We start from the raw sequence: 18,537 nt of genomic DNA, 5'->3' as shown, positions 1-18,537 counted from the left end.
TTGAGGAAACTCCATACTGTTTTCCACAGTGGCTGCACCAGTCTGCATTCCCACCAGCAGTGAAGGAGGGTTCCTTTTTCTCCACATCCTCTCCAGCACTTGTCGTTTGTTGATTTGTTGATAGCCATTCTGACAGGTGTGAGATGGTACTGCATTGTTGTTCTGATTTGAATCTCTTGGATGATTAGTGACTTTGAACATGTTTTCATATGTCTCTTGTCCTTCCTTATGTTCTCTTTCAAAAAGTATCTATTTACTAGTAGGTCCGTTGCCCATTTTTTTATTGGGTTATCTTCTTTTTGTTAAATTGTATGAGTTCCCTGTAAATGTTGGAGATTAAACCCTTATCAGTGATAACATTGGCAAATATGTTCTCCCCTGCAGTGGGCTTTCTTGTTGTTTTGTTGATAGTTTCTTTTGCTGTTCAGAAGCTTTTTATTTTGATGTAGTCCCATTTGTTTATTTTCTCTTTAGTTTTCATTGCCCTAGGAGCTGTATCGGTGAAGATATTGCTTCGGCATATGTCTGAGATTTTGCTGCCTGTGGATTCCTCTAATATTTTTATGGTTTCCCATCTTATGTTTAAGTCCTTTATCCATTTTTAGTTTTTTGTTTATGGTGTAAGTTGGTGGTCTAGATCAGTGATGGCGAACCTTTTGAGCTCGGCGTGTCAGCATTTTGAAAAACCCTAACTTAACTCTGGTGCCGTGTCACATATAGAAATTTTTTGATATTTGCAACCATAGTAAAACAAAGATTTATATTTTTGATATTTATTTTATATATGTAAATGCCATTTAATAAAGAAAAATCAACCAGAAAAATGAGATCGCGTGTCACATCTGACGCGCGTGTCATAGGTTCGCCATCACTGATCTAGATGCATCCTCCCTATTCCTCCCTTGACGTTCAACTTTGGGCATTAAATATGAAACAAACATAAGAACACGCTGAAAGGTGGTGAGAAGAAGTCAGAGCAATGAGGAAACTCAAGACCCAAGGAACAACAGAGTGGTGAGTGACCTGGGTTTTCTTTTTGATTCATATATCCTAGAAGACAGCAGTCTGGAAATGTCAACCATCTCAGCTGCCAAAACAGCCCTAATAATGGCCTCTCTCTCTAGCAAAAAACCAAAATCAAAATAAAACAGAAAGCCTTACAAGATAGAAAACCTTTAGGTAGTAACAGCTCTACCCAGTACCACAGAGAAAAACTGTGATCTCATCCCCTCCCATGACAACAAGGGTCAAATGGGGAATGTAGTGTTCTGCCGTCTGTAGGCAGTAATGAAGCACCCCAACCATCCTGGATAGGATGAGGGCAGAGAATGAAACATAGGGAGCCGGGGCTTTTACCCTTTCCAGATGTCAATATACCCCTCTATCATGTCAATGGAGAACATGTGGGGAGCAGTAATGAAGCCAGGGTCAGGAGGCCTCCTAATGGAGACCTAGGGGCAGCCTCTTTTCCATGCCCACCCAGCATCCTCCCCTGGGTGTCAGGAGGCTGAGTGAGGAACTTGGATTTCTATCTCCATAGGACAGCAATGAAGAGGTGACCGCCCTTTCCCTACCAGAGTTGTAACAAAGGAAAGCATTACAAATTTAATGACCTTAATAGTTTCAGGGCTATTCAAATGATCCATTTCATATTAGGTAAGCTGTGGTAGGTATGTTTTTTGAGATATGAGTTCCTTTCATCCAAGGAATACAATTTATGTATGTAAGTTGTTGGCATGATTCCCTTATTATTTTTTTGATGTCTGTAGTGGTTTCATTCCTAAATGTTGACAATTTATGTCTTCTCTCTTTTTTTTGCCAGGCTTGCTAGAGGTTTGTCAATTTTATTTATTTCAAGAACCAGCTCTTTATTTCACTGATTTTTCCTATTGTTTTCTGTTTTCATTTAATTTGTTTCTGTACTTATTTTTATTATTCTGTTCCTTCAGCATGTTTTGGACTTATCTTCCTTTTCTTTTTCTAGACTCTAGTGCAGTGGTTCCCAAACTTATTTGGCCTACCGCCCCCTTTCCAGAAAAAAATATTACTCAGCGCCCCCTGGAAATTAATTTTTTTTAAATTGTAATAGCAATTAAACAGAAAGATATATGCATTAATGTTTCTACCTTTTTCGTAAAATATAGTAAAGAAAGGTGTAAATTAGAAACATTGAAGTTTGAAATTATGAAACTATTTATTGAACTCAGAATAGAAAGGTAATACAAAAAAAGTTAAAACAAATGCACCTGTGGCCATCACCGCCCCCCTGGATCGCTGCAGCGCCCACCAGGGGGCGGTAGCGCCCACTTTGGGAATCACTGCTCTAGTGGATGAGTGGGAAAACAAATTATTGATCTGAGTTGTTTCTTCTTTTCCAATTTATGCATTGAGTACTATAGATTTTCCTCTATTCATTATGTTAACTATATTTCACACATTTTGATATATTGTATTTTCATTTCATATCAATTCAATACATTTTAGGTTACTATATTTCTTTATTTCTCTTGAGACTTCCTTTTAAACAAATGGATTATTTAGAAGTACCACTTTTTGCAACTGGTTTGACATCACATTTCAGCTTCAATTTTGGCTCCTGAGAACACTTAAACATAATTTTAAAAATCCACAAAATAGAGATGCCCTGGCCCAGATGGTGTCACTAGAGAACTCTATCAAATGTTTAAAGAAGAATTAACACCAAGCATACAAATCTCTTCCAGAAATTAGAAGATAATCATATTATGAAGCTAGTTTTAATTTATCAAAACTAGACAAAGTGAAAAATAAACCCACAGCACTACAGACCAATATTCCTCATGAATACAGATGTAAAAACCCTTACAAAATATTAGCAAATAGAAATCAATAATATATGAAAACAAGCACACAATGATCAAGTGTGGTTGATTCCAGAGACCAAAGGCTTGTTTAATATCAGAAAATCAATCACTATAATCCATGTTGTTAACAGATTAGAGAAGAAAATCACATGAACATGTCAATCAATGCAAAAAACATTTACAAAAAATTATTTTTTAAAAATTGATAGCTACTAAATCAGACACCATACAGAGGAGAAAAAAGAAAACCTATGAGACCCATATAAAGTAAGTACTGTTATCCCTATTTGAGGGAGAGTATGTGGGAAAACTGAAATTGAGAGAATTGACATATCTGGTTGGCAGGGAATCTCTGTCTCACAGCCTTGTGTGTAACTGCCAAGATCTACCAATTGCTAATTATTTTTATTGGGAAACCATAGAAATTTACTCTAAAACACATCCAGCAATACAAAACTATAAAATCCTAATTTCTCTCAAATCCTCTTCACAATAGTAACCACTGTGTCTAAAGTACTTTTTATTATTTTATTTTTAATTTTTATTTTATTTTTCAATAACTTTATAATCAATATTGTTTTGTATCAGGTGTACAGCATAGTGGTTAGAAACTCATATACTGTACAAAGTGTTCCTCCAATATTTCACATACCCACCTGGCTCAATACATTGATATTATAAAATTATTGACTATATTCCTTATGATGTACTTTACATTCCTACTACTACTTTTTATATAACATTCTTGAAATGACAAAATTATGGAAAATGGAGAACAAATCACTGGTTGTCAGGGAGTTAAGATAAGGGGAAGTGCTAGGAGGGTGGGCATGAATTATGTGTGGCCATAAAAAGGCAACATGAGGAATTATTCTCATGAGAATGTTCTCTGTTTTGATTGCATCTGTATAAACATTCTGTTTGTGATATTGTACTAAAACTTTGCAAGATATTACTATTGAAAGAAACCGGATAAAGAGAACACAGGATTTTTCTGTATTGTTTCTTATAACTGCATGTGAATCTACAACTATCTCAAAAAAAACATTCAGTTGAAAAAAGTACCCCATAAGACATGCCATTCTTAGATATTTTATCACATAATTGTATAAAAATTATTTTGTGGCTGAAAGTTTCTACTTAAGGTACCCAAAGTATATATATTGTACTGATCACTCTTCAAGGCCTGTATATTCATTGATTGATTCATAAAATATTTATTGAGCAGCACTGTATGCCAAACACTCTTATAGATACTGAAAATAAGTGTGAACCACATAAAGAAGAAGTCCTATCCTCATGAGCGTGCACTGTAATGAGTGCAGATCCACACACATGGCACATGTATAGAAAAGTAGAGCAAGAAAAGGGATAGAAAATTCTAGCTAGAAGGAAGTTCATTCATAAATAAGTCAGATCCTTTTTGAAGACGTGGCCTGTGAGGATAAATTTCAAAAGATGAAGAAGAATATGTATATTTAACTAGCAAAGAGAATGCTGATTTGTAAAGAATTTTATGGGCCACTGAAATGACTATGGAGTTTAATTTTTGTGACTTGAAAGGCTCCATAAATATGAAATGAACAAAGCATTTTCTGTCTGAAGAGATTACTACAGTGTTTGAGGAAAATGGTAAAAAAGAATCACTAATTTTTGAGTTACTTATATTATTTCTTACTCTAAATTTAGTAGAATGTCCAATTTTCCATGATATTATATTCAAACTTCTGCTGCAATTACATATAAAACTAAGACCAGAGTGAGGCCTTCTTACACTCTTTCCAATACAATGCCCTCTACTATAGTCAGAATTCCAACTCAGCTTGACCCTTGTATTGCATTCTTTTATTCCAGTGTTGCCTCTTGCTGTATCTTGGGATCCTATTTACTCTCCTCTATTAATTTCACTGTTTTCATCAATAATGATGGTGCCACAGGGTGGTTTACTCTGAGTGCATTAGCATACCCATAATCTTCAGATCTCCCTAACCCCACCTTCTAAAAGAGCTCAAATAAAAATAAGAATGTTCTTTGAGATGCATAGTTGACATTTCTCACAGCATGTTAAAGGACCAAAAAAAAAAATTTAGAACACGTGGCTATTTTATTGATGTATATCAGATGATCTAAACATGAAGCATAACTGCCTATGAAATTCAAGGTTCAAGAACATGTCATTATCTTCCAATTAGGTTGCTGAGTCTAAGTTTCTTCTGTAAGGCAATTCTGAAGCTACCAAAGAGCAACATCCCATTCTTATTTCACTTCATTACATTCTTCAATAAAATCTATTTCCCCTGAATTCCTATTTGATTAGATCTCTAATCTACACAACTGACTAACATATTTCTATAGTTTTGTATTTAACTGCTTTATATTTATTGGACATGCCTTTGTAATAATGGTGGAGTTGTTTGGTCATGCAGCGCAGAGATCACCAGTGCCATTCAAGACTCAATAGAGCCTGCACATAGTAAGCAGTAAGTATACATTGTCAGATGTCCACCACTCTACAAGTGCAAAAGATACTTCTCCAAAGAGGACATACAGATGGCCAATAAACATATGAAAAGATGCTCAACCTCACTAATCATCAGAGAAATGCAAATTAAAACCACAATGAGATATCTCCTCACACCTGTCAGAATGGTTACCATCAATAAATCCATAAACAACAAATGCTGGCGAGGATATGGAGAAAAGGGAACCCTTGTGTACTATTGGTGGGAATGCAGATTGGTGCAGTAGTATGGTTACCTCAAAATATTGAAAATGGAAATGCTTTATGACTGAGCAATTCCACTTCTGGGAATTTATCCAAAGAAACCCAAAACACTAATTCAAAAGAATATATGCACCCTTATGTTCATTGCAGCATTTTTTACAATAGCCAAGATTTTGAAGTAGCCCAAGTATTGATCAGTAGATGAGTGGATAAAACAGCTCTGGTATATTTACACCAAGGGATACTATGCAGCCAGAAAAAGGAAGAAAATTATGCCCTTTTGGACTGCATGAATGGACCTGGAAAACATTATGCTAAATGAAATAAACCAGTCAGAGGAAGACAAGTACCATATGATTTCACTCATATGTGGAATCCAGTGAACAAAGTGAACTCACAAGCAAAATAGAGACAAACTCATAGATAGAGAGCAGATAGCTCTGGTGGTGGGGGATGGGGTGAGGAGATTAAGCAAAACAGAAAAAAGAGAGAGAAAGAACTCATAGGCATGGACAATAGTGTAGTGACTTGGGGGGAGGGGGAAGTGGAGACGGAAAAGAGTATATAGGGCAGTGATGGCGAACCTTTTGAGCTCAGCATGTCAGCATTTTGAAAAACCCTAACTTAACTCTGGTGCCGTGTCACATATAGAAATTTTTTGATATTTGCAACCATAGTAAAACAAAGATTTATATTTTTGATATTTATTTTATATATTTAAATGCCATTTAATAAAGAAAAATCAACCAAAAAAATGAGTTCATGTGTCACCTCTGACACGCATGTCATAGGTTCGCCATCACTGATATAGGGGATAAATGGTAATGGAAAAATAATAAAATAAAAGGGAAAAAGATACTTCTCATCTGATGTTCATTCTTAAGAAAAGTATTATGTTTAAAAATTAAGTCTGTATGAAATATACTTTGTAAAACCCTTGAATTTCAATTAGAGTAGCAATGCTAATAGCTGTTTCTCTCTGATCTGTGACAGGCACTCTAATGGCTTTTGTGCTTTTAGCAATTACTGACTGGTAAGTAGAATGTGTCAATTCATTTGCTTAAGAACAAACAGGATCATGCAATTTTCCTCCATGTTTGACTTCTCATCTCAACCAAGGAAATAGGTGAGAAGAGCAAGTCAGGGGGAGGCAGACAAAGGGAAAAGTGAACTTTTGAATTAGTACAATGATTTGCAATCCTCCTGAGAGACAATTTTACCACCTACACTCAATCTATTAAAGGGTACTTAAGAATGGTATGAATTCTTATAAATGACATAAATATTTTTTAAAAAAGCTTGTAAATGGAGATCAGATTTAGTCATAATTACAGTTTGCCCAGTAGACTCTGCCTTGCTCAGAAAAGTCCACAAAATAGGAATCTGAATAAAGTACATAACAAATACACTTTTTTAAAGGATAACAATGGGCTGTATGAGCTTTTTCTTTTTTTATATAAGAGTCCATTAATATAATTGCAAGCTCAATGGACTTCCAGTGGGTCCCTACAGGTACCTGATATCTTCTATTGGACAAAAAGCTAATAAATCAATACAGAAAAGAATACTATTAAACACTAAACTGTATAGTTTACTTTTCCTCTATTAAATGGGCAGCTGAAGGATATAGCTTATTTTTCGCTTTTGATTCTAAATTTCTGAACTTGGAAGCTTTTTGAATAAATCCAACTCTAAAGTTGTCTTCCAGGAAAAACTACTGAGTTTTTAAAACTCAGTATTATCATGACATTTACTAAGATTTGAACATGATATGGATCAGTGCATGCATTTTGAACTAATTTGAGATTCTAAAAGTTAAGTCTTATAGACACATGAACTTGCTATAATATTTTTATTGGTACATATGATATACTGTGACGTAAAATTATGTTAAAAGTACTAAGTTTAGGGGCCTTCATTTATACTTGCCCTATTCCAACATGTTTGACTGTGACAATGGAACCAGTTTAGACCCCAAATACTAATCTCCTCATAAATTCAATGACCATGATGCATTTTTAACTGTGCTCAGATATGACCAAGTTTACACTGAGGAAAATATCCCAAAATCCCTGAAAGGAATGCTAAGGTCAAACAGTAGGCAGTGAGAGAGTGAGTCAAATTTGACTTTACTTTATGTCAAAAATAAGCACAGAGCCGGTGACTCAGAGCTGACTATACACTGTGACTAATCTTAGACCACCATAAATTACAAGTTTGTAACAGCTATATAACTGTTTCCATTCTGAACAATGAATCTCCAGTTTTGCTAACATCTATCCCATTAACAAACAATTCATGTGAATCCAGATAAAAGCAAATTATTTCCCTAATAATTATAATTACAAACTAGACCAAAATCTTCATTTTAAAGATAAAAAAATAAATATGTTTTGAAGCAGCAATTAATTCTTGTTTCATATGAATGACTCTTCTTAATTAAAAAATAGATATTGTATTTGCCTGGGAGAAAATGCATGGTTATTTGGAAATAATATATTGCTCTGGAGTAAAAACCTTATGAAAAATTATGAATTTCATAAGAAAACTAATATCTTTCTACTACAAACATGAGTGCCTTATAATGCCCAAGGCTCTCAGTTAGGAGCTGTGAGTAAAATGAAGACAAATAAGACATAGTCCCCAGAAACAAAGAGTTACAGTGAAATATAGAGGTTCTCAAACTTCAGTACTGTCTTACCCACATATCTTGCTTAAATGAAGATCTGTGAGTCTTAATGTCCAAATTCTGATTTCATAGGTCTGGGGTAGGCCCTCAGAGGTATATATTCTGATGCAGGGCGTCAGAAGACCAAATTGTGAGAGCCATATGTCTTTAGTAGCAAGGAACAACATAGTACATTGTACAATATGTCTAATATTTGCCTAATTAATTTATTAAGAATTCCTGCAACCTCCACTCATGATGTCTTTTAATCCTGAGTTAAGATGCAATTCAAATCTTTAATTAAAATTATTTTTGAAAAGACCTGAACCTTAATAATGAGTCATCTACTTTGTTTTCAAATCCTGAGCTTCTCATTTATCTCAGAAATATTGTCCTCTTGTTTCACCATTTTCTAAAACTCAGCCCCTGTCCAAATGAGGCCGGGGGAATGTCAAGGGGGGGGGGGAGGGAAGAAGGAGACATATGTAATACTCTTTGTAATACTTTAAGCAATAAAAAAGACAGAAAAAAAGACTGTTTTACCTGGTGCTAGACCACCCCGATGCAGACCACCTGCCTGGACTTGAACGTATTTTCTTCTCCCAGACTGTGCATAGCAATGATCTGCCTCCCACCCGCAGGGGAAGCACCTGTCACCCCTTTCTGGACTTCTCTGACACTGTTTGCCTGTTCTCACTGTTACATATCACCTGCCATCAAGTTCCTTAGTAATCTGCTCCAGTACTTTCCAAAATGTACAGAACATCAGCTACTTTTAAGCACCTGGAGAGATGCTTAAAAGTACAGATTCGTGGGCTTTGCCTTTTGAGGCTATGATTTAGCAAGTCTGGGGTGAAGTCCAGAAATATGTAGCCTGAAAGCTTCACATATAATCGAAGATTTAGAAAACACATTTAAGCTGGACTTTTAAGAATTAATACAATTTTTTGTGACATAGAAAGGGAGAAGGACAATATAAGAAGGCAAAGTAATCTGATGGTAAAAAGTGGTGAGCATGTTTAAAGAGGAGAATGTAAGCAATGACTAGTCCATAAAGTTTGGCTAGAGGCATCAGCTTTATGAAGAGATGTAATAGAGGGACACAAGGATGGAAAGCTAGACAGAAGCCAGATTCTAACTGGTGATGAATTCCGGGAAAAGTAAAACATTGGGCGTGTTCTGGGCCATCTCCTACTAGTACACATTGTGCTTTCATTATTACCTCTATACTTCAGATAACCACATCTACACATTTAATTTTTATCCTTCAGATAATAAACTTCAACTGTCAACACATAAATCCTCAAAATTGCATATTGGAGCCAATTTAATCAAAGTAAGTGGGTGAAAAAATGAGACTGATGGGCAGTCTAGATGAGTATGGGTGATAAGGCCAGTGTAGGGTATTAACACAGGAAGAACAGAGGTCTATTATAAGATGGGAACAGTCAAGTTGGAGAGGGGGGAAAAATTGCACAACCATGGCAGAGATTGGAGTGATAAGATCTGATTTTATATAGGAGAGATGGGAGAGAAAAAAGTCACATAAAAATATGAGGTATGGCGTCCAACTAATCCTATCTAATAAAAGACAAAAAGGGTAATTGACCATACCTTCGCTACGCTTCCCATTGGCTAATCAGGGTGATATGCAAATTAACCGCCAACCAATATGGTGGCCGGCAGCCACACAGTTGAAGCGAGCAGGAGGCTTGCTTGCTCCAGTGATGGAGGAAGCCAAGGTTCCCTGCCTGCCGCGGCCCGGCTCTAAGCTCCGAAAGCAACAAAGTTTCAATTATAGAAGCTAAACAAACCCCAGATATCTGCTTTCAGCCGGCGGTGGCCACGGAGCTGGAGCCGGCTCTCAACTCCAGTGACAGCAACAAAGTTTCAATTATAAAAGCTAAATAAACCCCAGATACCTGCTTTCAGCAGGCCGTGGCCTCAGTGCTGGAGCCGGCTCTCAGCTCCAGTGACAGCAACGAAGATTCAATTATAGAAGGTAAATAAATCCCAGAATTTAAAAAAAAAAAAAAGGAGAAACTGGGAGCTTCAGTCGCTGGCCTGCCTAAAAATGGCCCTCAGTCCCTCACCCAGACTGGCCAGGCACCCCAGTGGGGACCCCCACCCTAAAGGTGGTGTGGCCAGCCTGAAAATAGCCATCAGCCCCTCATCCAGGATGTCCAGGCACCCCAGTGGGGACCCCCACCCTGAAGAGGGTGTGACCAGCTGCAAACAGCCATCAGCCCCTCACCCAGGCTGGCCAGGCACCCCAGTGGGGACCCTCACCCTGAAGAGGGTGTGACCAGCTGCAAACAGCCATCAGCCCCTCACCCAGGCTGGCCAGGCACCCCAGTGGGGACCCCCACCCTGAAGAGGGTGTGACCAGCTGCAAATAGCCATCAGCCCCTCACCCAGGCTGGCCAGGCACCCAAGCGGGCCCCCCACCCTGATCTGGGACACCCTTCAGGGCAAAGCAGCTGGCCCCCATCCGTAAATAAGGAATCTATCCTATATAGTAAAAGGGTAATATGCAAACTGACCCTAACAGCAGAAAGACTGGGAATGACTGGTCACTATGACACACACTGACCACCAGGGGGCAGATGCTCAATGCAGGAGCTGCCCTCTGGTGGTCAGTGCACTCCTACATGGGGGAGCTCTGCTCAGCCACAAGCCAGGCTGATGGCTGCCAGTACAGCGGTGGTGGTGGGAGCCTCTCCTGCCTCCTCAGCAGCGCTAAGGATGTCCGACTGCAGCTTAGGTCTGCTCCCCGCTGGCAAGTGGACATCCCCCCAGGGCTGCCGAGCTGCCAGAGGGATGTCTGATTGCCATCTTAGGCCCAATCCCCCTGGGAGCAGGCCTAAACCAGCAGGTGGTCATCCCCCGAGGGGTCCCAGACTGTGAGAGGGCACAGACCAGGCTGAGGGACCCTCCCCTGCCTAGGTGCACAAATTTTTGTGCACCGGGCTTCTAGTTATAAATAACAGGCATAGAACACTGAGAAAGAGAAGAATTCATCCAACATAAATTTCATTTTGAATATGAATATCAACCTAGTCCTCAGTTGAAATTTTCTAACTGTGTGTGTGTGTGTGCGCGCGCGCGTGCAAGAGAGACAGAGAGATAGATAGAGATAGAAATAGAGATAAAGAGAGAAAGAAAGAGAGAGGGGGGAGAGAGAGGAGGTGTGCAAGCATGCACAAGAGGGGAGGAGGGATAAAAAGCAGAAGAGACTAAATTGATTAAATAATGTTCTAGGGGAGACATGAGATTGAAACAAAAATGAGCAGCTAGATTCCTGAAAATAAGAGGGCAATGACATTGCTGAGAGAATATCTGGAGAGTATAAATGAAGATATGGGTAAAATTTTAAGGAGAGCAAATCAATATATTTCATATTACTAATAAAATGAGTGATAATATCAAATATGGATGATGGTGTGAGTAGAATATAGTCAGAACGGGAGCAGAAATTTCCTATGGAAAATTTATGGAGTGTACACAGGGATGTAGAGAAGACTGTGAAGTCTCTGGGAGACTTCAAGAAGGTGAGTGTATAGCTGAACAGGTAGAACTATTTCTTTTTTTTCCCTGGCATTACTCATCAGCCAGGATCTGGTAAAAACAAACAGGGGGATCCTCTCAGATTTGGGAATCTCCTGGAAGATGAGTCCCAATTACATGGTTTGAGATCTAAGGATCAAGAAAAAGGTGTTGAAATGCATCCGTTGCAGCTGAACAGGGAGAACAAAGGCGTCTGAAGAGATGTCCCATTTGAAGGATGAGAAGGAAAGAATGCTGATCGGATGCTGAAGTCAGGGAGAAGGTACTCCGTACCTTGAAGTTCTTCAGTTTATAGTCTCAAGGGTAGAAAAGTGAAGTAAAACTGGGTGACACTGATTTCAAAAAAAGGGAAGGGTTAAAAGATGTTTCCAAGATGAAGGATCTGGATGTGCCAAAGGTAAATAATTATTATGCCAATACCCACAGTCTCCACTAGGGAAGACCTCCAAGGAAGTGGTGTTACCAAGAAGAAATCAGGTTTTCATCTATATGCGTCTGTTCCATGTTGGAGAACTTGGAGGATGAAGGAGATCATGACATAGGATGGACCACTGTTAGAAAGAATGAGTTTCCTTTGTAGACCAGGCCTTAGTGACCTGGATTATTTTTAGTCAAATAATATAAAGAAAAAAGTCTGGCATAGGGAAGGAATCATATGAAAGTGAGTCCAACACTGCAGCCATGGAAGTCAGAGAAGATTCTAGAATTCCATAAAATAAATTAAAAAATACAAAAATTTACAAATTCATTCCCTATTTTAAATTATAATGAAGCATAACTTAGTAAGTTTGGAGTTTGGATAGTAAAAAACAGATATTTGTGGAGACACAGTAAAACAGATTTTCTCTCCTTTTTCCCGTTTTGATCTCCCAGTGTTGTAAAGAGGAGTCAATATACAACATACCTGGTACTCTGCTAACACATGTGATAAAAAAGTATGTTTTGCACTTTTCAATATTTATTTTATATCTTTAGATAAACATGCTATAAAGATTATAATGATATTAACAAACGTATGACATAATCCATGAATAGTTACCTGTTTCAGATTAGTTATCTCTTTCAGGTAAATTACCTGTTTCAGATTAGTTACCTGTTTCAGGTAGCGTGCTGATATTGCAAGTACTTTCATCACCTTCACCTGCTGAGGTTGAAGCTCTTATTTTAAAGACATATGAGGTATTGGCAAGAAGTTTCATGAACATATACATGTGATCGTGGGGTGAGACTTTTGTAGAATTCCTCTCAACTGTTATCATATAATGTGTAATCACTCCATTTGCCTTTTGGGGTGGGTCCCACCTCACTAAAGCGGACTGCCAGCTAGTTGCCTCACACCGTATGTTCTGTACAACATCTGGAACTTAAGAGATAAATGCCTAAAGTTAAAATTTATACACATGTAGTAGATACATCATTCAATTATGTGATTGCTAAATAAAATCATATCTAGTAGCGGCAGAATAAAAATTTAACATATCAACGGTTCAATTTGTGCTCAAAAAGTTCCCTTTTTTACATATGACCCCCTTTTAGCTGAAACAAATGGCAGTTGGTCTATTTTCTCTGCTCTCTTGTTAATCCTTACAATACTAAACCATTCACTTAATACTTTCCTAGGCCAAAGCCACAATCACATCCTCAAAACTGCATAGTCAGAGGCAACTGCATAGTTTCACGTTCAGGCAGCCACTGAAACCTGCTCCTTCATTTTTTAATCAGAAAGGAGAAGTCTTAGCAATACTTTATTATGAAAATTTTTTTTGTTTAAAACAAAGATATAGGGTGCCTCCCTGATATGGCACATCTGGGCCTAACAGTACCAGCAGACATGTAACCAATTTGGGGGGGGGGTGCTTTTATATTGAGATGGCCTCCTTGGAAGAATTGTGAAGACCTGATTCTTCAGTACATTTATAAAAATCTTTAGATAAACATGCTATAAAGATTATAATGATATTGACAAATGTATGACATAATCCATGAATAGTTACCTGTTTCAGATTAGTTATCTCTTTCAGGTAAATTACCTGTTTCAGATTAGTTATCTGAAGGGAAGATTTAAATCAGTCCTAGTTTTTAATTACATCCACGTTTTCCTAGAACTTCTCTGAATTCACTTGGAAGTGACCCTTTTTTTTCAGAAGTGCTCTATTTATGGTAGACATAGTTAAAGAGCAATCAATACCCAGCCCACCACAGTGACTGGCAGGCTGGAGAGACTGGTTAGTTCCCATGGAAATGTTGAATTACCTGACGACCCCTAATGTCAGCATAGCTTATCCTATTATAGTAAAAAGAGGATGCTACAAGGAAAATTAGAATACAGTTAGTTAATAGATTACAAACAAGTAGTGAAAGGAACCAACTAGCTGTCATTATGTAAATCACAGTTATTGAAAGAATATTCAAGTAAATTTGACTTGTTTACAGCTCTCTCCCCTGATCCAAATTTATGTCTTTACACACCCGTTCATCTTCCTCTGGAAGATACAGGCATCAGAACTACAGGAGAATACTTACAGAATGAGTGAAATTTAACATTAAAGAAAAGACAATTTCACATCTAATCCAAGGTTCCGGCAATTAAATATCATTAATTATTTGCTTCTTTCTTTTCAAAAACATATCACAATATAGTCATAAAATATGTTAACAAGAGGCAGTTGATAACTTGCTTAAAGTTAATGTACAAAACTGAATTTTGTGAACATCTATTTCACTGACTGAAGCTAAAAACTATGAATTAACCAGCTGATGTTATAACTCTTAAAGTTGAAAATTTCCTATTATTTAACCAATCAGGGTACAGAATGCTGTGGTCTTAGGAATTAAGTACTTTTACAGATATATAGATCCTGCTTTGTTCCTAAACTAGTTTTTTGTTAAAATTTCCTCAGTTTAAAAAGAAAACAAAAGTGTGAATATATGCATATGAACACATGTATTTGATAGCAGACAAGACCCAGCCTAGTTTTAAAGAATTAAAATTCATGTTCCATTTGAGTAAACTATTAAATAATACTTTATCACATAAACTGAAAAAGGGAAGGGGAAAGGGTTAAATACAAATGAAATATCTTAGGTGATTCAAAATGCTGTGTCTAACCTGATTCTTGGGTTGTGAATTTTAGTACATTACTAAATTGATTGCCATTTCCCACTTTGGTGAAGGCAGAGATGCTGATAGAGTAGGTGCTGACTGGCTCCAGTCCAACAAGCTTGGCTTCAGTTTGAAAACCTGAAATATTCTGAAAAGCAGGAAAACAAATTAATCACAATGCATCATCGAAAATGTGTTTGTAACTGGAAGACATATTTCAACACATCAAAGTTATGCCATGTTTAACCTATGATTTAATAAGCATGGACATTTTAATTAAAAGAGAAAATATTAAATGTTTTTGTGGCGCAGGGAGTGCACAGCTGATACTGCAAGGATAAACTGGACATTCAGCATGAAGAATCTCGTTACTGACATTTCTTAAAAGACTAGATTATTTTGTTTTCATTTTGCCTCCCAGATTCTTACTTGGAATTACATCCTAATTACTTTCTTTAAATATACCAAAATTAAAGTCCTCAATTTAAATCCATTTTACAGGTGGTCAGAGATACTTGATTTTTCTTGAATTCATCTAAATTCATTTTAAATACCCAATAATATTCTGTTTAAGTAAATTAATTCATCATCTACTATATGCTAAGCAAGGGAATACAGCAGTGAATAAACAAATATCTGCTCCTATGAAGCTGATATTATGAGTTTTCTTAGACAACTCCTACATTTCCTATTTGACAGAACTTTAGGAAAAAGAGATAAGAAAGAAAACAGCACAGGCACCCAAGAAAGAAAATGTTTTCTCATAGAAAATTTTACAATTGAGTATGAAATTTTCATTCAAAGATAATTATCCTAACCAAGAGAGCAGTTAAGTAAAGAAAAAGACAATATCCTTTGTGGTATAACTTTAAGAATATTGCATTATATCTGACCCAAAATATAAAACACTTTGACTTATTTATTAAATATTTCAGTAACAGAAATTTAGCAAGATTACTAACTCTTGGGTACTTAGAATCATATTTTAAATTAATCTCCGGCAAGTCCTTGAACTCACTACATTACACTATTTCATTTTTTCGCACTTACTATTTACAAAGCATACTGTCAGATAACCAGCATATTAAAGAACATATAAGGCATGGCCCCTGTCATCAAGGAATTTTAATATTAATTAGAGAAATCTACAATCAATTGCTACTAAGAAAAAATTAAACACAGTGTAGGTAAATTTTGATTTTGGTTAGAAAGGCTGGTACCCAGAGAAGTGCCTGAACTCAAGAGTTGACAATGAAAGTGTGAGAGTGGATAGTAAACAGGTTGACACAAGAATAGCAGTAAGAAGACCTAAGTGAGGAGTATTGCCGAACATCTTTTAATAGAACTTTTCACTGAATAAATTATTTCAGGATACAGGACCGGCCTGAGTTATCTGCAGACCCGGATCTTCTTGATCTCCATGGGAACCACTCTGGAGTGACTGGCCTGGCAGACATTGGGAGTGGCTCTGGAGTACTCTACCTCCATGAACCCACATATAACTCGAAAAAATAAAAATTAAAAAATAATAGAAACTGATACTGTTGCAGCATAGGGGTGGATGAAAACATAGAAAGAAAAATAGGAAAATAGAGAAAACAAAACAGTGGGAGGGAACTCGATACAGTAAATTAGATGTCAAGAAAAGAAAAAGGTGGCATGAGAGTACATTGAAAGAAAACAAGATCGTGAGAATTGATGGAAGAGAAAATAGATGTAAAGAGAGGAACTAAAAGTAGTAGATTTTAAAGAAAAACTATGGTCTCCACCCCCAAATTATATAATCAATACTTTATGGTATAAAGATTATATTTTGCTGCCAGTGGAATGTTAATGGTAGTATTCATATTGAGAGAACAGAATGTCTAAAAATCTTAGAATACAACTTATTTTCATAGTAAGATTATGACATAATGTCATGTTATACTTAGGGCTATTACATTGCTGGATGGATATTTTGTTCTTTTTATAACTATGTATAATAACAATAATAGCTAATACATTTATCACATGCTAGGGATAGTCCTAAGTGCTTTTTGTAGATTCTTCCTTCTAACCCTCACTTTTTAAGGTATGTATCTTTATAACTCCCATTTGGCACTTAAAGAAACTGAGTCATAAGAGGTTAAAAACTTGTCTAACGCAGAGCAGTAACTCTTAAAAGTAATGGCATCGATGCTGCAGATCACTGTTCTGAGAAGAAAAGATCGCACAATGACACCCATGCTCCAACACACATACACATTATCCCACAAACAAGATAACATTAAGAAAATGATTCATTTTTCCCTTTTAATATCTATTTGCCAGTGACCCCTAGAGCCAAAGCAAATTAAAAGTTGGAAAATGTTAAGATTAGAAAAGAGATAGATATTAGAGGGCTAGAGACTTTAGGTCATTAATATAATTTCACACTTTTGGGAGAGTCCACATTTATGGAGTACTAAATATAATTCAAATTCTACTCAGCCTTTCAGATTTTGAAGTAATACATTGATTTCCAGAAAGTTATTTGTTTCTTATGATATAATCTTAATCACAGATTTTGATTTTTACTATTCCCTTTATAAGCTACATACACTATAAAATGATTCACCATCAGCAATAAATTGAAATGCATATAACAACAATGTTTACTGCAGATTTTTTGTACTCTTCTTGCTATAACTAAATAAGAGCATACCAGTGCTTCAATTTGCCTTTGGGAAAAAAGAACACTTAAAAAAATAAATGTCATGTATTATAACATATTTTGGCAATTAAATGCTAGAAATCACAGAAGTATATTTCAGTCCTTTTGTTACATCAGTTCTTTGGCTAGTTTTCATTGATTCTGAGACCTAAAAATGGAGGAGGGAAAGGGTGTTTAGTGTTGCAGACTAATTAGCGTTGCAAGTAAAAGATAATGATACATCTTAAAATACCAATTAGTGTGGGATTATATGCTATCAGGGAAGATTACCAGAAGTCCAGTAAAAACACTTTTCAGAAAAGGTTAAAACTATTAACTTGGCACTTCATTCTAACAACAAATAGAAATATATTACATTTAAGATAATAACAGTTTTTAGTCTGAAAAATATTTTACTATGTACTTTCCAGCACTCTCAAAATGGTGCAATTATTTCTTAAAATGTAGACGTGTAGAAGTTAGAAATTCTAAGTAAATCATTCTATGAACTCTTCAGCTTCCATATTTGGCAAGTATTTTCTGTGTTTTCCGTAAGCATCCTTCAACTGCAGGGAACTAAAAATGTTTCTTGAAAGATGGCCCTTGTTTTGTTTAAAGCAATCCATTTTCTCCCTGCATGCCAAAAGTTTCATTTATGTTCTGAATTTTTTAAATAAAAATATACTGTCATAATCAACCTACCTTATAAAATATAGTATCAGTTTCATGTTCATGAATTTTAAAACTATATACTTTAACAATACCGCCTGGCACAGGACTCGGGCTCCATTGCAGCCACACAGAATCTGAAGTGTAGTTGATTAAAGTCAAATTTTGAGGAGGTGCTAAAGGCACTGTAGGAAAACACATTATAAAACTTATATTCGTGATTTTTAACATGAAAATATCATTGTGACTGTAGCTTCCTGAAGACACTAGTTAAGAAAGACTTACAAAATG

At 36.4% G+C, this 18,537-nt stretch overlaps 1 protein-coding gene across 1 annotated transcript in view; it reads right to left on the bottom strand.

Annotated features, from left to right (window-relative positions):
• PTPRQ (protein tyrosine phosphatase, receptor type Q) overlaps positions 1-18,537 on the bottom strand; it is a 202,239-nt gene that overhangs the window by 108,988 nt on the left and 74,714 nt on the right. Inside the window, exons 24-26 of the mRNA XM_023749759.1 lie at positions 18,280-18,431; positions 14,913-15,054; positions 12,897-13,166 (exon numbers count right to left, since the gene is read on the bottom strand). Coding sequence (XP_023605527.1) covers positions 12,897-13,166; positions 14,913-15,054; positions 18,280-18,431 — 564 coding nt within the window. The remainder of the gene's footprint in view (positions 1-12,896; positions 13,167-14,912; positions 15,055-18,279; positions 18,432-18,537) is intronic.

This window comes from Myotis lucifugus, unplaced genomic scaffold (genome assembly GCF_000147115.1).
Source record: "Myotis lucifugus unplaced genomic scaffold, Myoluc2.0 scaffold_9, whole genome shotgun sequence".
NCBI classification, from domain to species: domain Eukaryota; kingdom Metazoa; phylum Chordata; class Mammalia; order Chiroptera; family Vespertilionidae; genus Myotis; species Myotis lucifugus.
Note: the sequence above shows the minus strand (reverse complement) of the source record. Positions and strands in the feature narration are given on the sequence as shown.